This window comes from Portunus trituberculatus, chromosome 14, assembly GCF_017591435.1.
Source record: "Portunus trituberculatus isolate SZX2019 chromosome 14, ASM1759143v1, whole genome shotgun sequence".
In the NCBI taxonomy this organism is placed as follows: domain Eukaryota; kingdom Metazoa; phylum Arthropoda; class Malacostraca; order Decapoda; family Portunidae; genus Portunus; species Portunus trituberculatus.
The window spans coordinates 21,526,684-21,549,752 of record NC_059268.1 but is presented as its reverse complement, the minus strand read 5'-3'; the positions used below and the strand labels follow the sequence as shown (position 1 = coordinate 21,549,752).

The window sequence follows — 23,069 nt, the reverse complement described above, 5'->3', positions numbered from 1 at the left end:
CTACGGAAGAGAGGGATGTTGATAGAAAAGTGAGAAGAATAATGGAATGAAATGAATTAGAGTTGGATGTGAAACCAGATCAAGTGCAAGGTAAAGGTCGAGAACAGTGAACAGTATATGAAGCCCAAGGGTACGAGAGAGAGAGAGAGAGAGAGAGAGAGAGAGAGAGAGAGAGAGAGAGAGAGAGAGAGAGAGAGAGAGAGAGAGAGAGAGAGAGAGAGAGAGAGAGAGAGAGAGAGAGAGAGAGAGTGGTCAAGAAAGAGTTAACGGGCAGGTAACATCAATTTTGGAGGTCTCTCACTCACCCATACGTTCATTCAGTTGTCTTAAGCTTGGAAACACAAAGACTGGTGAGGTGAGACAGAAAAGTTAATGCCGGGGCCGGATATTTCACACCGCTAACACTGAACACACCGGCATCAGTGAGAGCTGCCAGCGGTGGCGTGTGGCAGCGGCACCCACATTCAGTGACTAGTGGTGGCGGCGGTGTTGGAAGCGTTGGTGCTTTATAAGGCGTGCAGGACAAGCATGACCGCCTTGGTGGCAGCGTGCAGGCGGGCGGCGCCAGATGGGCTGCCAAGTGTACCTGGGCTGGGCGGGCTCGCACCCTGGCTGCTGCTGGCCGCGTGGACACAAGCGGCCGTCGCAAGGGTCAACGTGAAATGTAAGTATAACTAAAATTTTCTTCTAGCTAATATTTTTTCAACCACGAAAGCACAGGTTGTTCTAATGAAGGTATTGTACGTTGAGTTGAGTGACGTGAAATTCAACACCTTCACATAGCACGTTTGATTTATTTTACTGGGTGCAGATATTGCTACACAACAAACTACACTATATTGCATTACCGCTAGGAGGAAATGGCGTGACGCGCTGCGCACCACATGTAGTCACTCGCATCCAATACCTTGTTCTTCTTGTTCAATACCTTGTTCTTTTTTTAATGGTTTGTCCCGTCATCCGGTCATTAGCACCCTGACTTCTGCTAACATGTTACTTAATTATCTGTCTATGCAAGCGGCGGTGCTTTTTGTAAGTATTTTCCTGTGTCACTGTGAGGAATTTTTTTCTATATAAATGAGTGCAGAGAAACACACACACACACACACACACACACACACACACACACACACACACACACACACACACACACCGCGTAGTGTAGTGGTTAGCACGCTCGACTCACAATTGAGAGGGCAGGGTTCGAGTCCCGGCGCGGCAAGGGAAATGGGCAAGCCTCTAATGTGTGGCTCCTGTTCACCTAGCAGTAAATAGGTACAGGATGTAACTGGAGGGGTTGTGGCCTCGCTTTCCCGGTGTGTGTTGTGTGTTGATGTGGTCTCAGTCCTACCCGAAGATCGGTCTATGAGCTCTGAGCTCGATCCGTAATGGGGAAGACTTGCTGGGTGACCAGCAGACGACCGTGGTGAATTACAAACACACACCGTGTAGTGTAGTGGTTAGCACGCTCAACTCACAATCGAGAAAGTCCAGGTTCGAGTCCCGGAAAGCGGCGAGGCAAATGGGCAAGCCTTTAATGTGTAGCCCCTGTTCACCTAGCAGTAAATAGGTACGGGATGTAACTCGAGGGGTTGTGGCCTCGCTTTCCCGGTGTGTGGAATGTGGTGTGGTCTCAGTCCTACCTGATGATCGGTCAGTACGAGCCCTGAGCTCTTTCCATAGGGGAAAGACTGGCTGGGTGACCAGTAGACGACTGTGGTGAATAACACATGAACGGACGGGGGCGCGCGCGCGCACATGCACACAAGCGCACACGCCCACACACACACACACACACACACACACACACACACACACACACACACACAAGCGTTTAATATGTATACATTTAGCCAGTAACTATAATGTTCCTCCTGTAGCTAATAATAAGTAAGTACCGTATTGACAGTTTCATACATACACATGTAACAAGTTGGCAGAGGCTGGTGTGCAGTAAATAATAAAATATTACACACGACAAATTCATATCTACAAATGAGACAGCAAATGGTAGCGCACAACGAACCGTACATTGGCCTGGAACAGTTCCACTAAAAATAACACCGCGGGAACGCTTCGCCATGCTTGTTATAATGATGATGTTTATTAGAAATATAACTTATACATGATTAGGAATATCAACTATCAGAACGAATTAGGAATTTTAGATTTTTTGGTTAGGCTTTTTCTAAAGTTTTAGTGAATTATTTGGTGCAGCGCCTCAAGTTGTGACGGTTTAACATGTTCATACGACAGGCCTAATCATCCCGAACTTATCGGAGGTATTCCTAAGTTTCAAATATTGGATAAACACTAAATTATAAGACTACTGATGATGTGTTGTATACGTTCATGATGGCAATTGGTGAATCTGCTGCTCTGATTGGAATACATGAGCCGAGATAACACAGTGGTGTAGAGCACAGCTGGTTCGCTACACCCTTGATAGGCTACACTAGCATGGGCCATGGGGGGACACTGGCTCGCTACGGCGATCAGATATATTCATTAACTTACTTTTACGTGTTCTGAGCATCTCCAGTTTGTGGTCGAACTTCTACACACGTCAGGACCGCTAGGAACACAACATGGCGCAATTCACACGGCTGAACGCGTCAACAAAGAGCAGACAGCGGCGTGTTGAAGTACTCGTAGATGCTTTTGCGCAACTGGCAAGTTGCCAGTTGCAACAGAAAACGCCTCTAGTCTTTGTTAGTTATATATTTATTTATTTTCTCTAACTAATGATGACTGGTACTAAATTTTCTTTGCTGAATATGGTTGAAGTGTTTCTTGTAATGGAAATATTATATATAAACTATAAATAAAGATTACTTTAATGATCACTAAGAACTTGTTGACGTACGGTAGAGTTTAGTCTGCCGACTCGCCGAGGTACCATAGCATTTGGTATATCTTACTATCCATTGCCAACACATAATTGTGCTTGTATCAGTTACATCTTATTTTTTCTTTATTTAATAAGTTTTATTTTGACTTCATAATATTGTATCGAGAAACCAAGAAAAATTTCAAAATGTCGACATGGTCCCTTTGCATTTTTCTTCTGCCTCTTGGAGCTGTCTTCTTCTTTTCCTCTTCTCTGATAAAAGAAAAGAAAACATACGCAGTTTCATGGACTGATTGTGGGAAGACAAATGATTATTAATGACTTGGTATCATCATACATTGCCGGCGTGACAGTTGACGAGCGACAGTCCACAAAACACTGGCTTCGCTTGTGTGGCGTCTTCGTGTCAAAGCTGTTGCTGTATTGTCCTGTTTGCAATGTTTGTGCGCGTGTTTTGTGAGCAATGTGTCGTCATTTTGAGGAAGGGAGGCGTGTGGAGAGACGAGGCACTACATACTGGTGAGTAGAGACCTAGAGTGTACACTGTACAGTATTATTTTGTAAAGGAAGGAGAAGCCATCTGACATGTAAACATGTACACTAAATTGCCACTCCACACTAAGCACGGTGAACTAAACAAGGGGGGGAAGCAAAAAACTGTACTTTTCTATTGTAAAGAAATCGTATAACTCGTGTGACGCCATAATGGAATATGCCTAGCTCTGTGTTAGCTCTTTCCGTGAATACAATATTACTTAATCTACTGCGCTGCCCACTGGTTCATCATTGCTGCTCCTCCTCCTATCTTCACTTCTCTCACAGCGAACGCTTCCAACATGGCCACCTACTAAGCGTTTCAGAGAGTTTGAGGGCACGTTTTTCTAGAATAACTGTAAGGAACACGCATATCATTATGAAATTTTGCCACAGTGTATTTGACACCCTCCCCTAATATATCCCAATGTGTCATGAATAGTAAACAGTATATAATAATGGCACTTCTCTCTATAAAAAATAGGAGAAAGTCACTTATCCCTCACGAAGAAACGGACAAGGAGAGAGAGAGAGAGAGAGAGAGAGTAGGGAAATACATAGACGGGGAGGGGAAGGGAAGGGAGGGGAGGAAGGGAGCGAAATATGGAGAGGGGGATGGAAGAGAGGGAGGGAAGGAGCAGGGGGAGGGACTATGTGGGTGGAGCTTGTTACTACGTCACAGATAGTACTACGTCACCATTTCTCACCACTTGTCCGTTTCTTCGTGAGGGATAAGTGACTCTCCTGTTTTTATAGGGAGAAGTGCCATTGTTATATACTGTTGACGATTCTTGACACATTGGGATATTCGGGGAGGGTGTCAAAATTTCATAATGATATGCGTGTTCCTTACAAAGTTATTTAGAAAAACGTGCCCTCAAACTCTCTGAAACGCTTAGTAAATGTCTCTAACGCTTATAAATAAAGACATAGACATCAGAGACAGCTACGGTATGTACCACGTTTTTTAGACGTCTTTACTGTGGGAGTAGTGAAGATACACATTCGAGACAGTTATGTGTCAAATTATATACAAGAGAGCATGTTTCATTATGGCGTCATGTAAAAGTAATACGATTTCATTATATATATATATATATATATATATATATATATATATATATATATATATATATATATATATATATATATATATATATATATATATATACATCCTCGCTACTCTGGCCGCTTATATATATATATATATATATATATATATATATATATATATATATATATATATATATATATACATCCTCGCTACTCTGGCCGCTTTATATATATATATATATATATATATATATATATATATATATATATATATATATATATATATATATATATATATATATATATATATATATATATATATATATATATATATGTGTGTGTAAAGTGGCCAGAGCAGCGAGGATGCTTGGGTTAAACGATGCGTGAAGCCCTCGAGGCCGGCGGCAGGCAAGGGCTTGGCGCAGGGCGGGAGCCGTGATGGCATTGTCACCGCCATTAATCTGGACTAGCTGTCCTGTTAACCAAAATAACAAGGTACTCTCCTCCCGGCTGCGGCTTCCATACCACCACATCTCAGGCGGGTTATGGGTCACAATGACAGGTGCTGACGCCATCAAGCTGCTGACTTGCATAATAATCATATAATCATCAGGACAAGACGCTGCCTCTCTCCACAACGTCCTCTTTTTGCTCTTTTTAATTCTAAGCCTGTTGAAAATTTTTAAAGGTTGGGGACGTCTTATAGACATCAGGTGAAAGTAATTTATTCACACGCCCTCTTACTTTGCTGCAGCGGATTACTATTCACTTTCACCATAATTTTCCATACGGTGTGTAGTGTGCAGATCCTTTTCTTCATCGATGTGTTGACTGCTTTCACTTTACAGTATGGGATACTAGGTGTGGGCTCCGTTGTGTACCTTCTTAGCCCGCTCAGCACAGTACTCTTTATTTCGAGTGGTACTTAAACTCCTTGCAAGGATGAGTGTTGCCAGATAGCTCTGAACAGGATAGGCTACAAGAGGCGCTAAAACTGGCTAGAAATCGGCTAAACTCCCATGTATATATAGAACGGCTATATTTTTCGTGCACTTATAACACACACACACACACACACACACACACACACACACACACACACACACACACACACGGTGTTACAGTGTTTGCAAAGAAAACTTTTTTCATCGTTAGTAATTTCTGCGATCCAGTTCTTGTATATATCATCTTGCAACCACTGTTTTCTAAACTTCTGTGTGTATATTCGTTGCTCAGTTTCCTTAGCCATATTTGGCTGAAAAATTCTTTCTCTTAATGCTGTGATAATACACACTGAAGTCACTTCGAGTCTTAGACGGTCGGACTAGACTCACTCACTGGTAGTGGTACGAGTACCGTACAGGGACGGAAGAACACAATCCTGACAGGGAGACATGTCAGACGAACCGTTAGCTATCACTCGCTATCACTACCGCCACAGATTTACATTTTTCATTAATTAAATACTCTGAACTAATAGTTCAGCGTGCACTGTACACTCATCCCGCCAGTACGTACACGTTGCACGCGGGTCGCTGGGTCAGGGCAACGGCGGCACAGGCTCCTTGCATACTAGTTGCCAATCGATAGCAAAGGGAGTTAATCGCGCGCCCACTAAGCCCTACATCATGTCACTCAGTGCTTCTTTTATTGGATCTGCACCTGCGTCTAGTGAAATTGTGCCACTTTGCTAGCGATAAGGAATGAGCCACACCACCACCACCACCACCACCACTACTATCATCACCACGCAGTGTCACCTCCACACTGACTGCTTGACCTCATCTCCACGCTGGTCCACTCTCCATTACTGTTTTGGAAAGTGTCACATATCAAATGAACTTTCTCTCTCTCTCTCTCTCTCTCTCTCTCTCTCTCTCTCTCTCTCTCTCTCTCTCTCTCTCTCTCTCTCTCTCTCTCTCTCTCTCTCTCTCACACACACACACACACACACACACACACACACACACACACACACACACACTTGTAGGTGATTCTAAGCTTCAAGGGTTTTGAATAGAACTTTGGTCAAGCACGATTCAGAAAGGTGAGGGTCTAAGGAAAAAAAAAAATGAATGTACCTTCTTCCTTTCTCTTTTCTCTCCTTCCTCCTACGCACTACCTCCTACTTTCGTCAGGGTGGCGCATGTAGGTAGTACGAATATATCCTGGCTGGTGGTCATGTCACTAGTGTGTGCTGTGTATCGCCATGTCAGAAAAAAAAATGTTTATAAAAAAAGGAAAACTGGAAAACAAGCCAAGCAATTACTGCAACACACACACACACACACACACACACTCTCTCTCTCTCTCTCTCTCTCTCTCTCTCTCTCTCTCTCTCTCTCTCTCTCTCTCTTTCTGTGTGTGTGTGTGTGTGTGTGTGTGTGTGTGTGTGTGTGTGTGTGTGTGTGTGTGTGTGTGTGTGTGTGTGTGTGTGTGTGAATATTTTTTTTTACATTAAAGTAGATATTCATCCCTTTGTTTCACGGAAATAAATTTGACTCAAACACGTAACCTGCTAATCAAGATAAAAAGGAAAGAATGACAGGAAAAAAAAAAAAAAACCCTAAGCTGCTTTGGTAAATATATATAAGTCAGTATGAAGAGAAGAAAACAAGAAAAATCTATACTCATCTGAAGATTTGTTCCATTGGATAACAAGAATTGCTCTCCATACGTTAAGAAGGAGCGCAAAATAAAATTCCCATCACATTGAACAATACACGCGGGAGAGACTCGGGTGCAAAATTCAGATGCTTGGGAACACATTTTAAATATCACTAATGAAGCTGATGCTGGGATCGATGATGCTAAATTTGATTGGAAATATCGCAAATAAAACTTTTACCATGAATGATGAGACACACAACTTTGAGGTCAAAATATGGAATGCCCGATATGAAGATAGAGTACGGTGAAACAATCTGGTTGGTCGTGTTGCCATGGAGAAAATAAAGAATATATGTCTTCACCTGCACTTTTTTCTTGTCTACACAAAGTTGAGCACTGTCACGTTGGGCATTAAGGAAGCGTGCGGGAATATGGCTAGTAATTGCAGTCACTAGATTATTCAAATGGTCTTTTTAGAGTTATTGAGAAGAACACAATGTCCATGAAACTATTTCCATCTGTTATCGTCATTCATAAATTCATCTAATCTTCTTTAAAGCTCCGTAATGACGTAACACTAACGCCCTGGTTAATGAGTCAATTCATCTACCACTACGTATCTAAGAACTATTTTTTTCATATCTTTTTAAGTCTCACTTTTCACAAACTTAATTTGACTAGTGGCATTTTCAAATTTACAAGCTAAATTTGAGCGTATGGTGTGAAGCAATAGAGTGTCGTTATATTCAGCTCACGAGATTACTGCAGTGGGTATCGGCGCTATATGACCCTGGATGTTGCGGCACTTTACCTCAAACTCTTACTCACTGCGTTGGTCATTGTGTGCCGCGTGACAAAGAGAAGTAAGAGAAGTATAGGACAGTATGTGGCTGAATCAAGACAAGTGGTTAGTACAGTGTTCAATGAGTTGTGAGTGAGCAGAGGGGTGTTTTCAAGGATTATCTCCACGTTGGTTTGGCCGATCAATGTTGTCTGAAAAAAAAAAAATGTGTAACAGGGCAGATATTAATTATGCCCTTGTTGTCATTAATTGTTTCACTACAAAAATGTGACGGCTGGTTAAATTAAGGAATGTAATGCTGAAAATCCAGGTTAGGCCTATAACGAGAAGCGTAAAATTTCAGCGTTGTCAAATAAAAGAGAAATACCTTTCATTATTAACAAATACCGAAATTCTTCAGGCGGAAACTCGAATATGAGAGGCACGAAATATATGGACGAAGTTAAAGTTGTTCAGTGCCACTTTACAGATTTTAATGATACTGTCACATATAAAGGGAAGGAAACAATATTGTTTTCCTTAAATTTCACGAACTTACGAGCAAAAAAAGATTAATTTCTTCGTTTCATAATACATTTATCATTTTTATATAAGGCAAGTGACTTGTTTTAATGGGATCAACACATATTAAACACTAGTTTCCATTCAGTCTCCTTCAAGTGACAGCATTCCTTCACTGTCTCCAGTCATTACCTTGAGTTTAATGTCCAATACTTTTCTATCCTTATGGCGTCTTTAGTGCGCCCTTTCTATCCTCATACTCTGTTCTTGGTGGTGGCCTAGGTTGTGACTACCAAGAGAGAGAGAGAGAGAGAGAGAGAGAGAGAGAGAGAGAGAGAGAGAGAGAGAGAGAGAGAGAGAGAGAGAGAGAGAGAGAGAGAGAGAGATTCTCTAATTCACTTTCTTATTGGACGAACCTTTGATAACACATGCACGGCAAAAATTTTCGAACTAGTGGCAGAATTGTCATGATCGTGGCTGGAATTCCTGAGAGGTGTGTGGGAACCATGAATGTTTGCAAGAGTCTGACCAAGATTTAATACTTCTATCAACCTTTCGCTGTGAACAAAGAACGTTGCGCTATTTTTGTCTAAGTTGATATATTATAGAGATGCAAAACCAGACGAAATTATAAGTTTGATTTTTTTTACACGTCTTATACATTAGTTTAAGCCTGCTGCAGTGAACGTAAACCCAGACGAAATTGTGGAGTTTGCATGATATTTTGGTGTTGTAAGGTTGACTAGCAAAGGATGCACGACGCGATAGACGATGTACACCAAAGCTTACTGGTAAAGGACTCGATGTGATAAATACTTGTATATTCCTTCCTTTGGTGTTGCATGCAAATTGTAGTGGAGGTTGTAGGGTTTAGTAAGACCATCTGGACGCACATGTGGTAGCGTGAAGTTACAGGTGTGTGTTGTGGCTGTGGCTAGCTGTCTCCCTCCCTCTGTCTATGTCTGTCCCGCCTCGCAGGCTCGCTAGATATAGGTGCCACACAAGGAACATTATTAATAATTAGATATGTACCTAATGTTAAGTGTGATATGCGTGTGTATGGTGTGTGTGTAATTGGTGTGTTGGTGTTAATTACTGCCAGATGGTATCTGTATGTGACTGTGTGAATTTGATATGTAGATCTTGTATGTATGTTTGTGTGTGAATTAATATAATATGTCTGTTATGTATATGTGTGAATACAGCATGTTATTACACTACCACAATGGGAATGAGAGTAAGCAGGAAGTTAAGTTGCGCTGGGCAGCGGCGGGAAGGCGGAGGCATGTGGTTAACAAGTTTACGAGAACAAATCCAAGAAAACTCGGTAAAAGATAAACAGCAAAAAGAGAATAGATTGGAAAAGTTGGTGAAGGAGATCATGATGATGTCAGGATTATTATTGACTTATTACTTTATCATTTTTCAATGAACCGTAATGTGGCTGACGATGGGTCTTGCTCGGGACGGTTGTGTCTCACTGGCTGATGTGATGGTGACACTACATGACACCATACTGGCTTCTTTGGATCAGGAAAATGCTTTGTACTTTACATCAATCATCATCATCATCATTATTCCTGTGTTCTGGGTGTGTTCCGGATAAAACTCATCTGACTGACATTCCAAGTAACGTGATGATAATGATGATGATGATGATGATGATGATAATGATAATGGGCCGGGTGGTGGTGGTGGTGGTGGTGGGGGTGGTGATGTGCGTTTATTGTGGGTATGGGGGATATGGTCTCGGGCCGGAGTGTGGGAGTGTGGTAGAAGTGTGCGGTGCGGCGTGGCTTTACAGCAGTTTTCTCAGGAAATGAATAACTCCCGAGTGCTACAAGGCGAGTCCGTTGCCGGCCGGCTTGCCGCGTCACGCTTCTGTTGCACTGCTCATTATTAATTTGATGGGGAAAAACGTTCAGGTGTGTTTAGTACTTAGTGAGGCGAATCTAGGGTGGCAGGTAGGGGTGGAGGGGTGGGGAAAATAATGTTTTACCTTTAGTTTTTAGCTGGAGGAACTCTCTCTCTCTCTCTCTCTCTCTCTCTCTCTCTCTCTCTCTCTCCCACAGAAGGCTGGGGTTGGCTGGGTGCTTGGCTGGGTGGCTGCATAATGGATAGCGTGCGAGGAGGCGTGCCACCTCAGGAACTGTTCACTACAAATGTTCTCTTTTAGGAAACTGTGAAATGATTTGAATAACGAAAACTAAATTCCGACAAACAAAAAAAAAAAAATTGAGAATTGTAAAACTCTTGCCGCCAAAACAGCCAAATGTACGAGGCGCAGCACAAGGTATACAAAGGCCATCTAGTCCAGTGCTTGAGTTTCGCCTGCTGTACATTTTCTTACTCATAATCTTTAATCTGCCTTCTGATAAATCCTGCAGAGTGGTTAAAAAAATTACTGCAGATGAAAAAAAGCCTTCCTGCCAGGCTAATATAGAACCGAAAAATTATGTATTGTAGATCAATGTCTCGATTCACTTACACTGAGTCGCCGTCTGTCATGCCTATAGTAATTCGCAGGCTAGCAATACATCGCTTCCAAACTCTGCCAGACATGATGGAGCAGCGCATCCAGCCACCAGTGTATATGTGTGAAGGGAGGGAGGAAGTATTGCTACCTGTTATGATGTATGCGTGTGTGTGTGGTCAGTGGCGGCCTGGCTCTTATCTACCTACGTGAGCAACCTTGTTTACACGGGAATTAATTAATGTGAGAGGCGGCAGGTGGGCGCCTTGGCGTGCCCCGCCTTTATTATAAATCACACTCTTTATATTGCACGGCAGGAAGGAAGGAAAAGTCAACAGTTCAGAACACACACACACACACACACACACACACACACACACACACACACACACACACACACACACACACACACACACACACACACACACACACACACACACTTAGGGTGGGTATCAGTGAGGCTGGTGCACAGTGAACACGCATACCTGGTATGAGAGACCGTGGTGTGCCGGAACCAGCGGTGTAATTCCTGGTATCCATGCAGCAGATCGTTATTCTCCTTGAGGGGCTTTACAAATCTGGTCTCATCCAGCTCAGTACAGAGGAGTGTGTTCCTAGTGTGATTCATATCCGTCACTCACACTGCTATAATTATAAAACGTGCATTTTCTGTGTTTCAACTCTTACTCTGCTTGACTTTTAGTGTTTTTGCTCTTCTTTGATTATTTCTTTTTACACGCGTCACTCGTGTTGCCATTTCTGACTGTAATAGAGAAAATGGCAAGTTTGCTGTGATGAGCCACACCTGTTTGTCGCAGTGGGAGTGAGTGTCCTCACTTGTGCAGAGAGCAGCCTCGCCACGCTTCTCCAACTCACATCTGTGTTCTCACTAAAAATGGTTACATGGTCTACTTTATCCAACGCAACTTTATTCATTCTTTTATATATTGCATCACGTGCGTTATAGAGCGAGGATTCAATAACAAGTAAAACAGAATCACTGCAGCTCAGGATATAAAAGCGAGTTTGGTGTGAATAATTTTAGGAACTCAATTTTTCTTTTCCCTTTTTTAATTTATTTTTCCTTCCATGACGAAATTTAGTGCATATTGTTTCCCTTGGCAGTGAGACCTCACGTGTACGTATTTTCACGCGGCGACAACTTTTATCAGCAAACTTGTGTGGTGTTCTGATGGGGCATACTGTCATCCGTGTGTGTGTGTGTGTGTGTGTGTGTGTGTGTGTGTGTGTGTGTGTGTGTGTGTGTGTGTGTGTGTGTGTGTTTGAGTGTCTGTCAAAAACAAACATACGATATGAACTACACGGAGCAACAAGCGATATCACAGACCACTTCTTTAGAAACTGACGTTGAAATTGTTCCAGTTGGGAGCGAGGACATGAGGAGGAATGGCGCAAGAAAATGAGCCTAGATCGTCAAAGTGGTGATGGTGGTGGTAGTGGTGGTGGTGGTGGGGAGCGGGAAGGATGTGATAGTGATGAATTAAACAGGAGACTAGTGATACTGACCTTTACATTTTCGCAGATCCATGTTCTCTCTCTCTCTCTCTCTCTCTCTCTCTCTCTCTCTCTCTCTCTCTCTCTCAGTGAATGTTGCCATTGAGAACTACTAGAAACATTTACTGGTGATTTTTCTCCTTTAGTTCATTGTTACCCTTGCAATCTAGTGCTACGAATCGACCATAGGAGCTATATGTAATTTAGGTCATAATAACACCGCACCAATACTTACACACTCAGACTGTCATTATCCGCCATGAAAGTTACGTTAAGCAAGTCACGTGAATAAGCTCTAACAATGACACAGAGCATTTGCCAAAAAAAGATAGCGCCATGCGTAGTGTTTCTCTGTAACCTGGAAAGACATCACCAGGGAAAAGCGACCGTACAGAGAGGCAAGCCGCCACTTTCTAAAACAGCAAGACTCAATTGCAGTACAGTGAGTCTCTCGCTCTCATCTTCAATACCATGACGTGTTCCCATATTCATTCTGGTTATTATTAGGTGGTTTTATAGATCTTCAGAACCTTATGTGGGGATTAACATAATCAAGGCTGTGGCCACTAGTCTTGTGGCCTCCATTGACCTTTCCTGATGTCAATAAAATGGTGTAATCGTATCAAATCTCAAGGTAAAAACACGCCATTGTACTGAAGGGTTTAAGTGAGCTGACAACCCACAAAACGCATCGCTTAGGTGAATGAGGGAGAGCTGTGTGTGTCTGGCAGCCGTGAACCATTCCGGCCAGCACAATAAACTCCCGAACGTATCGAGCAAATTGGCAAGAATTCCAAGAAAACACACAGAACAAGCAACATCAACACACATCCACACATGACACAAAACACACTAAACATTTCCATACAACACTGGACAGATGCAATAACAATTACAATGAAACAAACCATACCAATTTCTACACATAAAACACTACAAAAACCAATATAAAACCACAAAGTTAGAGAACTTCAATGGTGGGCAAAGAAACTATTAGAAAACAGCTCAAGACAAGGTTGGACATATACGCAATACATAGCATGCAAAACAATAAAACAACATAATAACAGAATGCAAAAACCGAAACAAGAAGAACTGAGAAAGCAAAGTTAAGGAACTAAATACAAAGACCCCAAAAATTTCTAGAAGAACATGAAAAGACTAAAAAGCAACTAAACAGACACAAGAACACACTTAATACACAACAACACAATGTTATACAAAGTAGAAGAAAAACAAGAAATATTCAGAATCATATGGAGCAATATCTTTAGAATATCCCCCCAAGAAAACCAACAGTATGACGAAACAACAGTCAACAGCTATATAAAGAATAATGCAACTGATATACTACTCTGTCAACACGCTAACCCTAATAACCCACTCACCGACCCCTACTACACTGCACAAATAACAGTAGACTAGGTGAAACAAACAATAAAACAGCTTAAAAACAACACCCCAGGAACAACTAAAATAAATAAAGCTATACTGCAAAACCTCCCAGACAGTGCAATCGAAACATATACAGAACTGATTAACATACCTAGCTTTTTCAATGGACTATTTTCTACACTCATACAAACACACAAAAAATCACATTCATCCCCAAACCAAATAAGCCACCCACTGATGCTAACAACTACCGTCCCAACTCGCTGTTAGAGGTACCTGGACAAATAAAAAAAAAATAAAAAATCAATAAAAGAACCAGAACATTTCTAGAAACCAATGAAATATTACCAGATACACAGCACGGATTTAGAAGTGCCAGATCAACAGAAACAACATTAGCTACTACAATAGAAATAGTAGCAAAAGCCGTTTCTTTGTTGCATCGCGCTCAAGGACGTCTCCAAGGCGTTCGATAAAGTATGAATAAGTGGCTTAAAATACAAGCTCAAACAACTTAATCTACGAACAGTTCTCTCCAAAACAATATGCACCTTCCTCCATCTCACTGAACAACTACACTGGACCGCCCCTCAAACTACACAGCGGGGTACCTCAAGGGAGCAGCATCTCACCCACACTCTACACCATCTACACATACGACATCCCAACACCACTCACAGACACTACAAACATACAATACGTAGACGACATTACACAGATCATTGCATACACAGGGAAATAAAAAAAAAAAACGTTTGCAAAAAGAATAGAGAGAGAAATAAAACACATTAACAACTACGAAAATAATGAAAAATCAAGACAAATACACAGAAATTTACACTGTTACCCATAGATACACGAAAAATGAAACCATTCAAGATAGACGGAAACAATATCCAATATGCTAAAGAAGCAAAAATACTTGGTCTAAGATTAAGCACAAGCGGATTCACGAGACACGTAAAAGACCTCACCAACAAAGCACAAATAGCACTAAATACAATGAGAAGATTTGACACAATGAACACAAATACCAAACTACACCTGGTTAAATCATGCGTCTTACCGATACTCACATACCCAACTTACTCTTTAAATTCAATATCTAAGTCACTCCTAAACTCACTGCAAAGAAAACAAAACAAAGCACTACGTTTTGCATATGAAGAAAAACATCCTTACACACGAACCATACAAGAACTACACGTACTCGCCAACCTCAACCCTATCAACATAACGCTGCACACAAGAGGGAATCAACTAAAAAACAAACTACTATACACATTCAAAGACACTACATACACCAACACAATACATGAACACCAACATGACAGGGAACACGGCTGGTTTAAGAAACCTATTAAAAAATTAATCAAAGAATCACCAGAGCCAATACACGTATAGATAATTAAATCAAACAACTATCATTATCATTTAACAATGACGGTCAGTCCATCTACTTTTTCTCTTCTACTTTCTTTCATATCTTCACCAAACCTTTCATTTTCCACTTTTCTACCACTTCCTTCCTCCCCACTGTCCTTCATCCCCACTGTCTGTCAGTGTGCAAGGCTTCATCGGAATTCCCCTCATTTACGTCACGCTGCGCTGCTGGGAGTCGATTGTGTCCCGCGTCAGATTAGCGTGTCGTGATTAGTGGGTCACTATGTTGTTATGGATGCGGGGAAGGCCAGAAGAAAATATTGCTTAGCTCAGACAAACACACACACACACACACACACACACACACACACACACACACACACACACACACACACACACACACACACACACACACACACACACACACACACACACACACACAGAGAGAGAGAGAGAGAGAGAGAGAGAGAGAGAGAGAGAGAGAGAGAGAGAGAGAGAGAGAGAGAGAAACCATCCTCTGAAGGGGGAAGTAAAGCGGAGAAATGAAAATAAAGACTTGTGTCAAGAGATAAAATTATAAATGAATGGATAGAGCTGTGGGGTCAGAGAGAGAGAGAGAGAGAGAGAGAGAGAGAGAGAGAGAGAGAGAGAGAGAGAGAGAGAGATTACATCTGGATTTATTCAATAACAAAGAGAGAGAGAGAGAGAGAGAGAGAGAGAGAGAGAGAGAGAGAGAGAGAGAGAGAGAGAGACATGCGTACAAAGCGCCACTAACATGAGGAGAGAAAGAAAGAAAGCAAGAGAGAGAGAGAGAGAGAGAGAGAGAGAGAGAGAGAGAGAGAGAGAGAGAGAGAGAGAGAGAGAGGTGGCGGAACAGCCTGAAGCGCTTGTAAAAGGCCGAACAGGGAGCGCAGAAGAGAATGAGGAATGGGAACAAACAACGGTGCAGGCGAGACAAGGGAGATTAAGAGCAAGGAAAAGAATAAGATGAAGAGGAGGAGGGGGAGGAAAAGAGGGTTGAATGAAGAGTTTGCTTATGTCAAGACAAACAAGTGAAGAAAAAGAACAGGAGAAGGAGGAGGAGGAGGAGGAAGAGAAGGAGAAGAAGAGATAGAATAGGGCAGGGAAGGGAAATGGGATTAAGAGAATCACAAAAAAAGATTGAGATGAAGAGGACTAAAAGGAATAGAAAGAGGACTAGGAAAAGGAGAGCAACAAATGGAAGGACAAGAGGAGGAGGAGGAGGAGGAGGAGGAGTGACACAACAAAATTTATCTTCGAAGTATATTGAAGGAGAAATATTATGGGAAGACAATGAAGTAAAGAAAGAAAGAGGAGAGAGAGAGAACTGAATGTGGAAAAATGTTGAGAGGTTTGAAAGAAAAGAACAAAAACTGACGATTATAGAATGTTAGACGACAAGAAAGGAAGAACAAAATTAATAACATCTTAAGAAAGTAAAATTCGATAGAGAGAGAGAGAGAGAGAGAGAGAGAGAGAGAGAGAGAGAGAGAGAGCTATTGAACTTTGGTTAAGAGCTCAGAAAATTTGGCGTACGTGAGCAGATTATGAAGCAGGTTAAAAGAATATATTATGTAGCAAGCGGTGGCGGGAGGGGCGGGTCTGCGGCGGCGAGAGGATGAAGGTGTGTGCTGCGGCTCCCCACACAGGTATTGACGAGGCAGGAGTGACGAGACGACCGGGGCGAAATGGGGAAAACTGTGGGCCCCTGTGTGTGATGGAGTACTGGAGGAGGAAGGAGAGAGGGAGAGGTGACTTATACAGAGGAAAAAGGTGTTGGTATAAGGAGACAGGAGAAGAGAGTAAAAGATCATGAAAGTAACACATTTTATAACAGTGTGAGGCAGTCATGGACAGATAAAGCCTTCGGAATAGTAGGAAGGACTGTTGTGGTAAACAGAGGCAGGAAAGGAGAGACGAGAAACTGCGTAGTGACAAATAATTCACAAGTAAGGCGGATGGGGGGAGAGAAATGTGACTGAAGCGAAGAGGTAGAGACGTGTAGCAAGTTGCACAATGAGAGAAACTATCATGTATGTTGTGTTTACTGGCTTGAAATGAGAAATAAGATAGAAAAGCCATGAAAAAAAGGTAGACAGTAAAGACCTAAGGCTTTTTACAAGACCATATTATCCTAGTTTGAGACAATAATTATGCTCTTTGGAGACCGGTAGATGGGGAGTTATCTAGCAAAGAAGAGGAGGGAGAGAGAATTGATTAATTATTCCTGGCACCGTTACAGCAGCAAAGATCGAGGTAAAACAAGTGTAGCGAGAAGGTGTAGCTAGTAATACCACACTAGGGAGGCGGAGGGAGTCGTACGAGCAGTAAAATTCAAATTCAAGAGAAAAGCAGATAAGAGAAGCAATACTGGGGAACTTGAATTGCTATAACGAGACGCTTTAATAGTTTTATTCGACACTGAATAAATGGAGTGTAAAGTTGTGCGTGAAAGCGAAACTGGATAGGAATTTCAAATAATATAAGCAAAGTAAAGCCAACAATAGCAAGTGAAAAAAGTGTGATAATTCTCTTCTCTCTCTCTCTCTCTCTCTCTCTCTCTCTCTCTCTCTCTCTCTCATCTCCCTGTCTTTCACTCGTAAGATACTTCCATTTTCTCCTTTTCATCTTTTTGCCTGCAGTTTTGTGTTTGTTTGTGTTTTCATCCTCGTTTCCTCCCACCTGCCCTTCCTATGCCTTCCTCCTCGCCCTTCTCCTCTCTCTCTCCTTGTATCATCCATGTTTCCTCTAATAACATTTCTCCTCTTTCATCCCACCGCTCTCAACGCACTCTTTCCCTTCTATTACATCTCTTCCCCCACAAACCTTTCAATCCTCCTCCCCACCCCTCCCACACACACACACACACACACACACAGACACACAGACAGACAGACAGACACACACACACACACACACACACACACACACACACACACACACACACACACACACACACACACACACACACACACACACACACACACACACACACTCTCTCTCTCTCTCTCTCTCTCTCTCTCTCTCTCTCTCTCTCTCTCTCTCTCTCTCTCTCTCTCTCTCATTGGTTCGGTGTTCTTGGTACTGGAGCGTTAAATCCAAGTCTATCAACCGGCATGTCAAGATTTTTCTAGAGTTACAGTGGCTTGCTTTCATAGTGTCCTTGGATATGCAAGTGTTAGGAGGGCTGTGAATAGAATTGACTTAGTCTTGGAGAAAATTCATATTACATATCAATTCAAATCACACCTTTCCTTCCTAAGAAAATGAAATCACTCTCAGTCCAAATCATTGATGACATAAATAAGGTGATGTAGAGAAGAGAAGTACCTGGTTTGTTCTGTTCGCAAAGCCCCTCAAAAAGACTTACACAATCCTTAGTTCTTGGTTACGTTCAGCAATTTTACTGCCAGAGAACATTTGAATGAAATCTTTACGGTTTTTTAAATTAAATGTAAGGATTTGATTGATCTTGCTAAAGGACAAATTAGGATTTTTAACCTTAGCAAATATATAGGTGATATTTTACCTATTCATGATATATCTTATAAATCAGAAAAAAACAAAAAAGCATTGTGGTTGGTTATTTTCAAAGCACCAGTATGCAATATTGATGAATAGCGGGGCCTTGTACTAACAAAACCTATTGTTATACAAGATTATTTAACTTTGAAATTAGAAAATATATTTCATGATCAGCCAGACTCCTTGTACCCCTCAGCCTCACGGCGCCGGGCTCTCATATAACAGCTCTGGCAGCGTGTGGCGTCCTCTCTCCCAAAGAGACACACCATTCACCAGTAGTGGAAAAGAAAAGTAGCATATGATTAATGAGACGCTGGAAGTGTGTCCCTTGACGATGTGCTACGGAGAGAGAGAGAGAGAGAGAGAGAGAGAGAGAGAGAGAGAGAGAGAGAGAGAGAGAGAGAGATTAGCGAGGTGAATAGAGAATATCGTGGGCAGGCAGATGGAGGATGCGAGGTTCACACACCTATGGAGGACGATAACTAATGGAGCGGTGGTGAGAGGAAGGATGAATGTTTTTTTGACGTAAGATTGAGAAAGTAAAACTTGGACTTGTTGAAGAGTATCCGATATTTGAGTATGTGGATTAGCTGCACGAACACTTCCATCTCTTATAATAGTAACATGTGACTGGAATCCTCTTCGCTGCCTTTATTAAACCAACCTTTGTCGCTCAAGATGTTCGGAACAGAAAAAGAAAAGAAAAAAAAAAGCATTAGCTATTTTTTTATGCATGGTCATGGTGAAGGAGACGAGATGCAGAATGACAGCTATTATCTCAGTGAAGAAGTTCAAACGGCATCTTTTTGCAACGGAAATGCTTGTAGATTTCATTATACTGGAGGGGGATGCACGTATAGACATATTAGCGAGCGTCTAGACTAGGCTGTGTAACTCATTGGTACTGAAATTTAAGTGAACGTGACGCTGATTAAAGGTCCACTTGGCATACGTAGCGGCACCTTAAGAGTAGGGTCAAAAGAATTATCCATAATTATAGGAAATGCTCTGAAATCTCCTTGTTACAAGAATCCAGGTTATAGATAGGAAACCAGGCAGGCAGGGCGTTACTTTGCTGGTGCTCCTCTCCGGCTGGCGCTGCTTCAAGGAATCCTTAATCTTTTATGACAGTGTTCCTGGTACGAAAGGATCTTTACCGGATAAATGTGTTTATTAATCCTTTTTTTTTACCTCGCCATAACCTAGAAGACGCTGGTAAAGATCGGGCTATTCCATATTTTTGTATGTAACCAGAAAAGTTCACACACATACAATTCAAACTGAGTCAAGTTAAAGTTAATTAAAGGTACACACCATTATGAAAAAAAAAGATACTCCGCGCCCTTCATTTTTCTGACCTAAATCTTTCCTTAGATATCCGGTGGCGCCATTACACACAGGCAATGCCACCGACACACATCTGACATCTGGCTCGCTCAAAGAATGACTTGCTCTGCTTCTCTAACATGTTGGATTGTGTTTATATGTGCGTGTGTGTGTGTGTGTAATTCACTATTTGATCTGCTGCAGTCTCTGACGAGACAGCCAGACGTTACCCTACGGAACGAGCTCAGAGCTCATTATTTCCGATCTTCGGATAGGCCTGAGACCAGGCACACACCACACACCGGGACAACAAGGTCACAACTCCTCGATTTACATCCCGTACCTACTCACTGCTAGGTGAACAGGGGCTACACGTGAAAGGAGACACACCCAAATATCTCCACCCGGCCGGGGAATCGAACCCCGGTCTTCTGGCTTGTGAAGCCAGCGCTCTAACCACTGAGCAACCAGGTGTGTGTGTGTGTGTGTGTGTGTGTGATGCCAAAGATGAGAAACACGAGTGATATAGAACAGACAAGCAACCACATGAACAACACACAGAGGTGGCAGTTTAGGTCAAATCTGGTGGCCCCGCACAGCTTGTTCGCATTAACTCTGACATGCCCCGACACAGTTCCATACAGCGGCCTTCAGTCAAATTAATTCCCGCCAAACCATCACCACCAATCACGCGCAATGGCTAAAGGCAGGCAGCTTCGGGGGGAGAAGGGGGCAGGGGTGTAGCTTCCATCACGCTTACTGCCAGCATTCATGTGAGAGAGAAGGAAGAGACGCTTGCCTGACAGTCATGCATTTTCTCTTGAACTTTGTGTGTTGTGTAGTGGAGGCAGGGAAGGTAAGACACACGCAGATACAGTCTTGCATCCTGAATTGTGAAAATGCGGAAGGAAAGGCGTGGTTGCTAAATGTTACAAGGAATCCTTTAACGTTTCTCCCAATGAAATCGTCAAAAATGTCAGTAAATCAAGCTGTATGCTGTTTCGTTTCTCTCTCTCTCTCTCTCTCTCTCTCTCTCTCTCTCTCTCTCTCTCTCTCTCTCTCTCTCTCTCTCTCTCTCTCTCTCTCTCTCTCTCTCTCTCTCTCTCTCTCCTCGCACGCACACATGTAGGTGATTTTATGGACCACTGGTTTTGAATAGAACCTTGGTCAGGCGCAATGCAGGAGCGAGTAAGATCGACATGAGGGTCCGAAAAAAGACACCATTATGAATGTGCGTCCTTTCATTCCTCTCTCTCTCCCTCCCTCTCTCCCTCTCTCTCCTCTCTCCCTCTTTCCACGTTTTTTCCACCTCTGGTCGCCGCCGGGTCATATATATTTTTTTCCCAGCATGGCGCGGCGGCCGTGCCACCATAACTCAGCCTAACTCTAACAGCACAGCGGCATGGCAAGGCTTTGAATCATACCTCACAACTCTGGCCGTGTGTTGTGTGTGAGTCAGTGTGTCCAGGAAGGGGCAGGGAGGAAGGGGCGGGGAAGAGGCGGTGGTGCGTCCCTTTTTCCACTATGACCCATTATCAAGTTATTGACCTCTTGACTTATGTAGTGAGCTGGTTCCTGTAGCCATGCACGTCTTGGTATGCCCTTGCACTCATTCATTCATTCAGTCAGTCAGCTAGTCAATCATGCACACAGGAAGGAAGGGCGGCGGGCGGGAAGACGGGGTATTAGCGCCTTGTTCTCGCCTCGCCTCGCCACGCCCCTCGTGATTACAGTTGCCCTAATCCCATATATATAACACAGCGGCGCCCATCCGTCTGCTGCAGCAGCTCCTGAGTGGTTCGTTAGTCTCAGTGAGGGCGTGGTGGACGACAGGCTGACGTGTCACTGACGTTTGCAGCAGCCTTGCCTTCTATTGCGATTATTTGGCGTCTCCTACCTTCACGGCCCCGTACTCTTTCATCATGCGTAGTTTCTCTGACTTTTGTGTCTTTCTTGGTTCTCGCCCCTTCCTGGAACCACAACAAAATAAGAGAAGCATTTTTTCTTTTCGTGATAATGTAACCTTTCTTCCTATCTTCCCCTCATACTTTTCTCCCCTCCTGCTTCGCACTGATGATAATTCTGCATAAGAACCCACGGAAATAATCGCCTTATTAGAGTAACACCTTGTTCCAATGGTGTGTGTGTGTGTGTGTGTGTGTGTGTGTGTGTGTGTGTGTGTGTGTGTGTGTGTGTGTATCCCGGTCATTGGTTGTAATCCGGTTAAATCTTCCTTGTCTATTTTGTATTTATATATATTCTCTCTCTCTCTCTCTCTCTCTCTCTCTCTCTCTCTCTCTCTCTCTCTCTCTCTCTCTCTCTCTCTCTCTCTCTCTCTCTCTCTCTCTCTCTCTCTCTCTCATATCATTACTTGCGCTCTTGAAGCCCTTCTCGTTCAAGGTCACTACGAGAGGAACGGTTATAAAATTACGAGGCACCATCACGCACACTGCACCACTTAAGTTTGGGTCAGAGAGGGGAAGGGATGGATGAAGACTGGGGAAAGTGTGCTGTAGTAGTAGTAGAAGTAGTTGAAATAGCAGCAGTGGTGGTGGTGGTGGTGGTGTGGGAGTAATCTCACTGCTGAGAAAGATCATGAAGGGAGTCAGTGATTGTGATGAAAGATAATGAACGTGTAAGTGTGACAGGCTTTAGTGATGAGCATGGTGAAGATGTGGAAAAGTGATCTGTGTGTGTGTGTGTGTGTGTGTGTGTGTGTGTGTGTGTGTGTGTGTGTGTGTGTGTGTGTGTCCCTGAAGAGAGACGGAGGGGGAAGACTCACTAGTGTCAAGGCAATAACATGCAATTTTTACTGTGCTATTTTTCATCCAGTTTTTTCTTCTATCATGACTTGTATACAGGTAAAGCAGCAGAATCAGCAACAACAGCAGCAACAGCAACAGCAGCAGCAGCAGCAACAGTAGTACTAGTAGTAGTAGTAGTAGTAGTAGTAGTAGTAGTAGTAGTAGTAGTAGTAGTTGTTGTTGATGTTGATGATATTGTTGATGTTCATGTTGCTGTTGCTGTTGCTGTTGCTGTTGCTGCTGCTACTGCTGTGATTATAGTGGTAGTAGTTAGTA

The 23,069-nt window shown here is 42.7% G+C and overlaps 1 protein-coding gene across 1 annotated transcript in view; it reads left to right on the top strand.

Annotated features, from left to right (window-relative positions):
- LOC123503644 (hemicentin-2-like) overlaps window positions 1–23,069 on the top strand; it is a 232,601-nt gene that overhangs the window by 23,073 nt on the left and 186,459 nt on the right. The window contains 1 exon segment of the mRNA XM_045253578.1: window positions 322–664. Within this exon segment, the coding sequence (XP_045109513.1) occupies window positions 529–664 (136 nt within the window). The 5' untranslated portion in view covers window positions 322–528.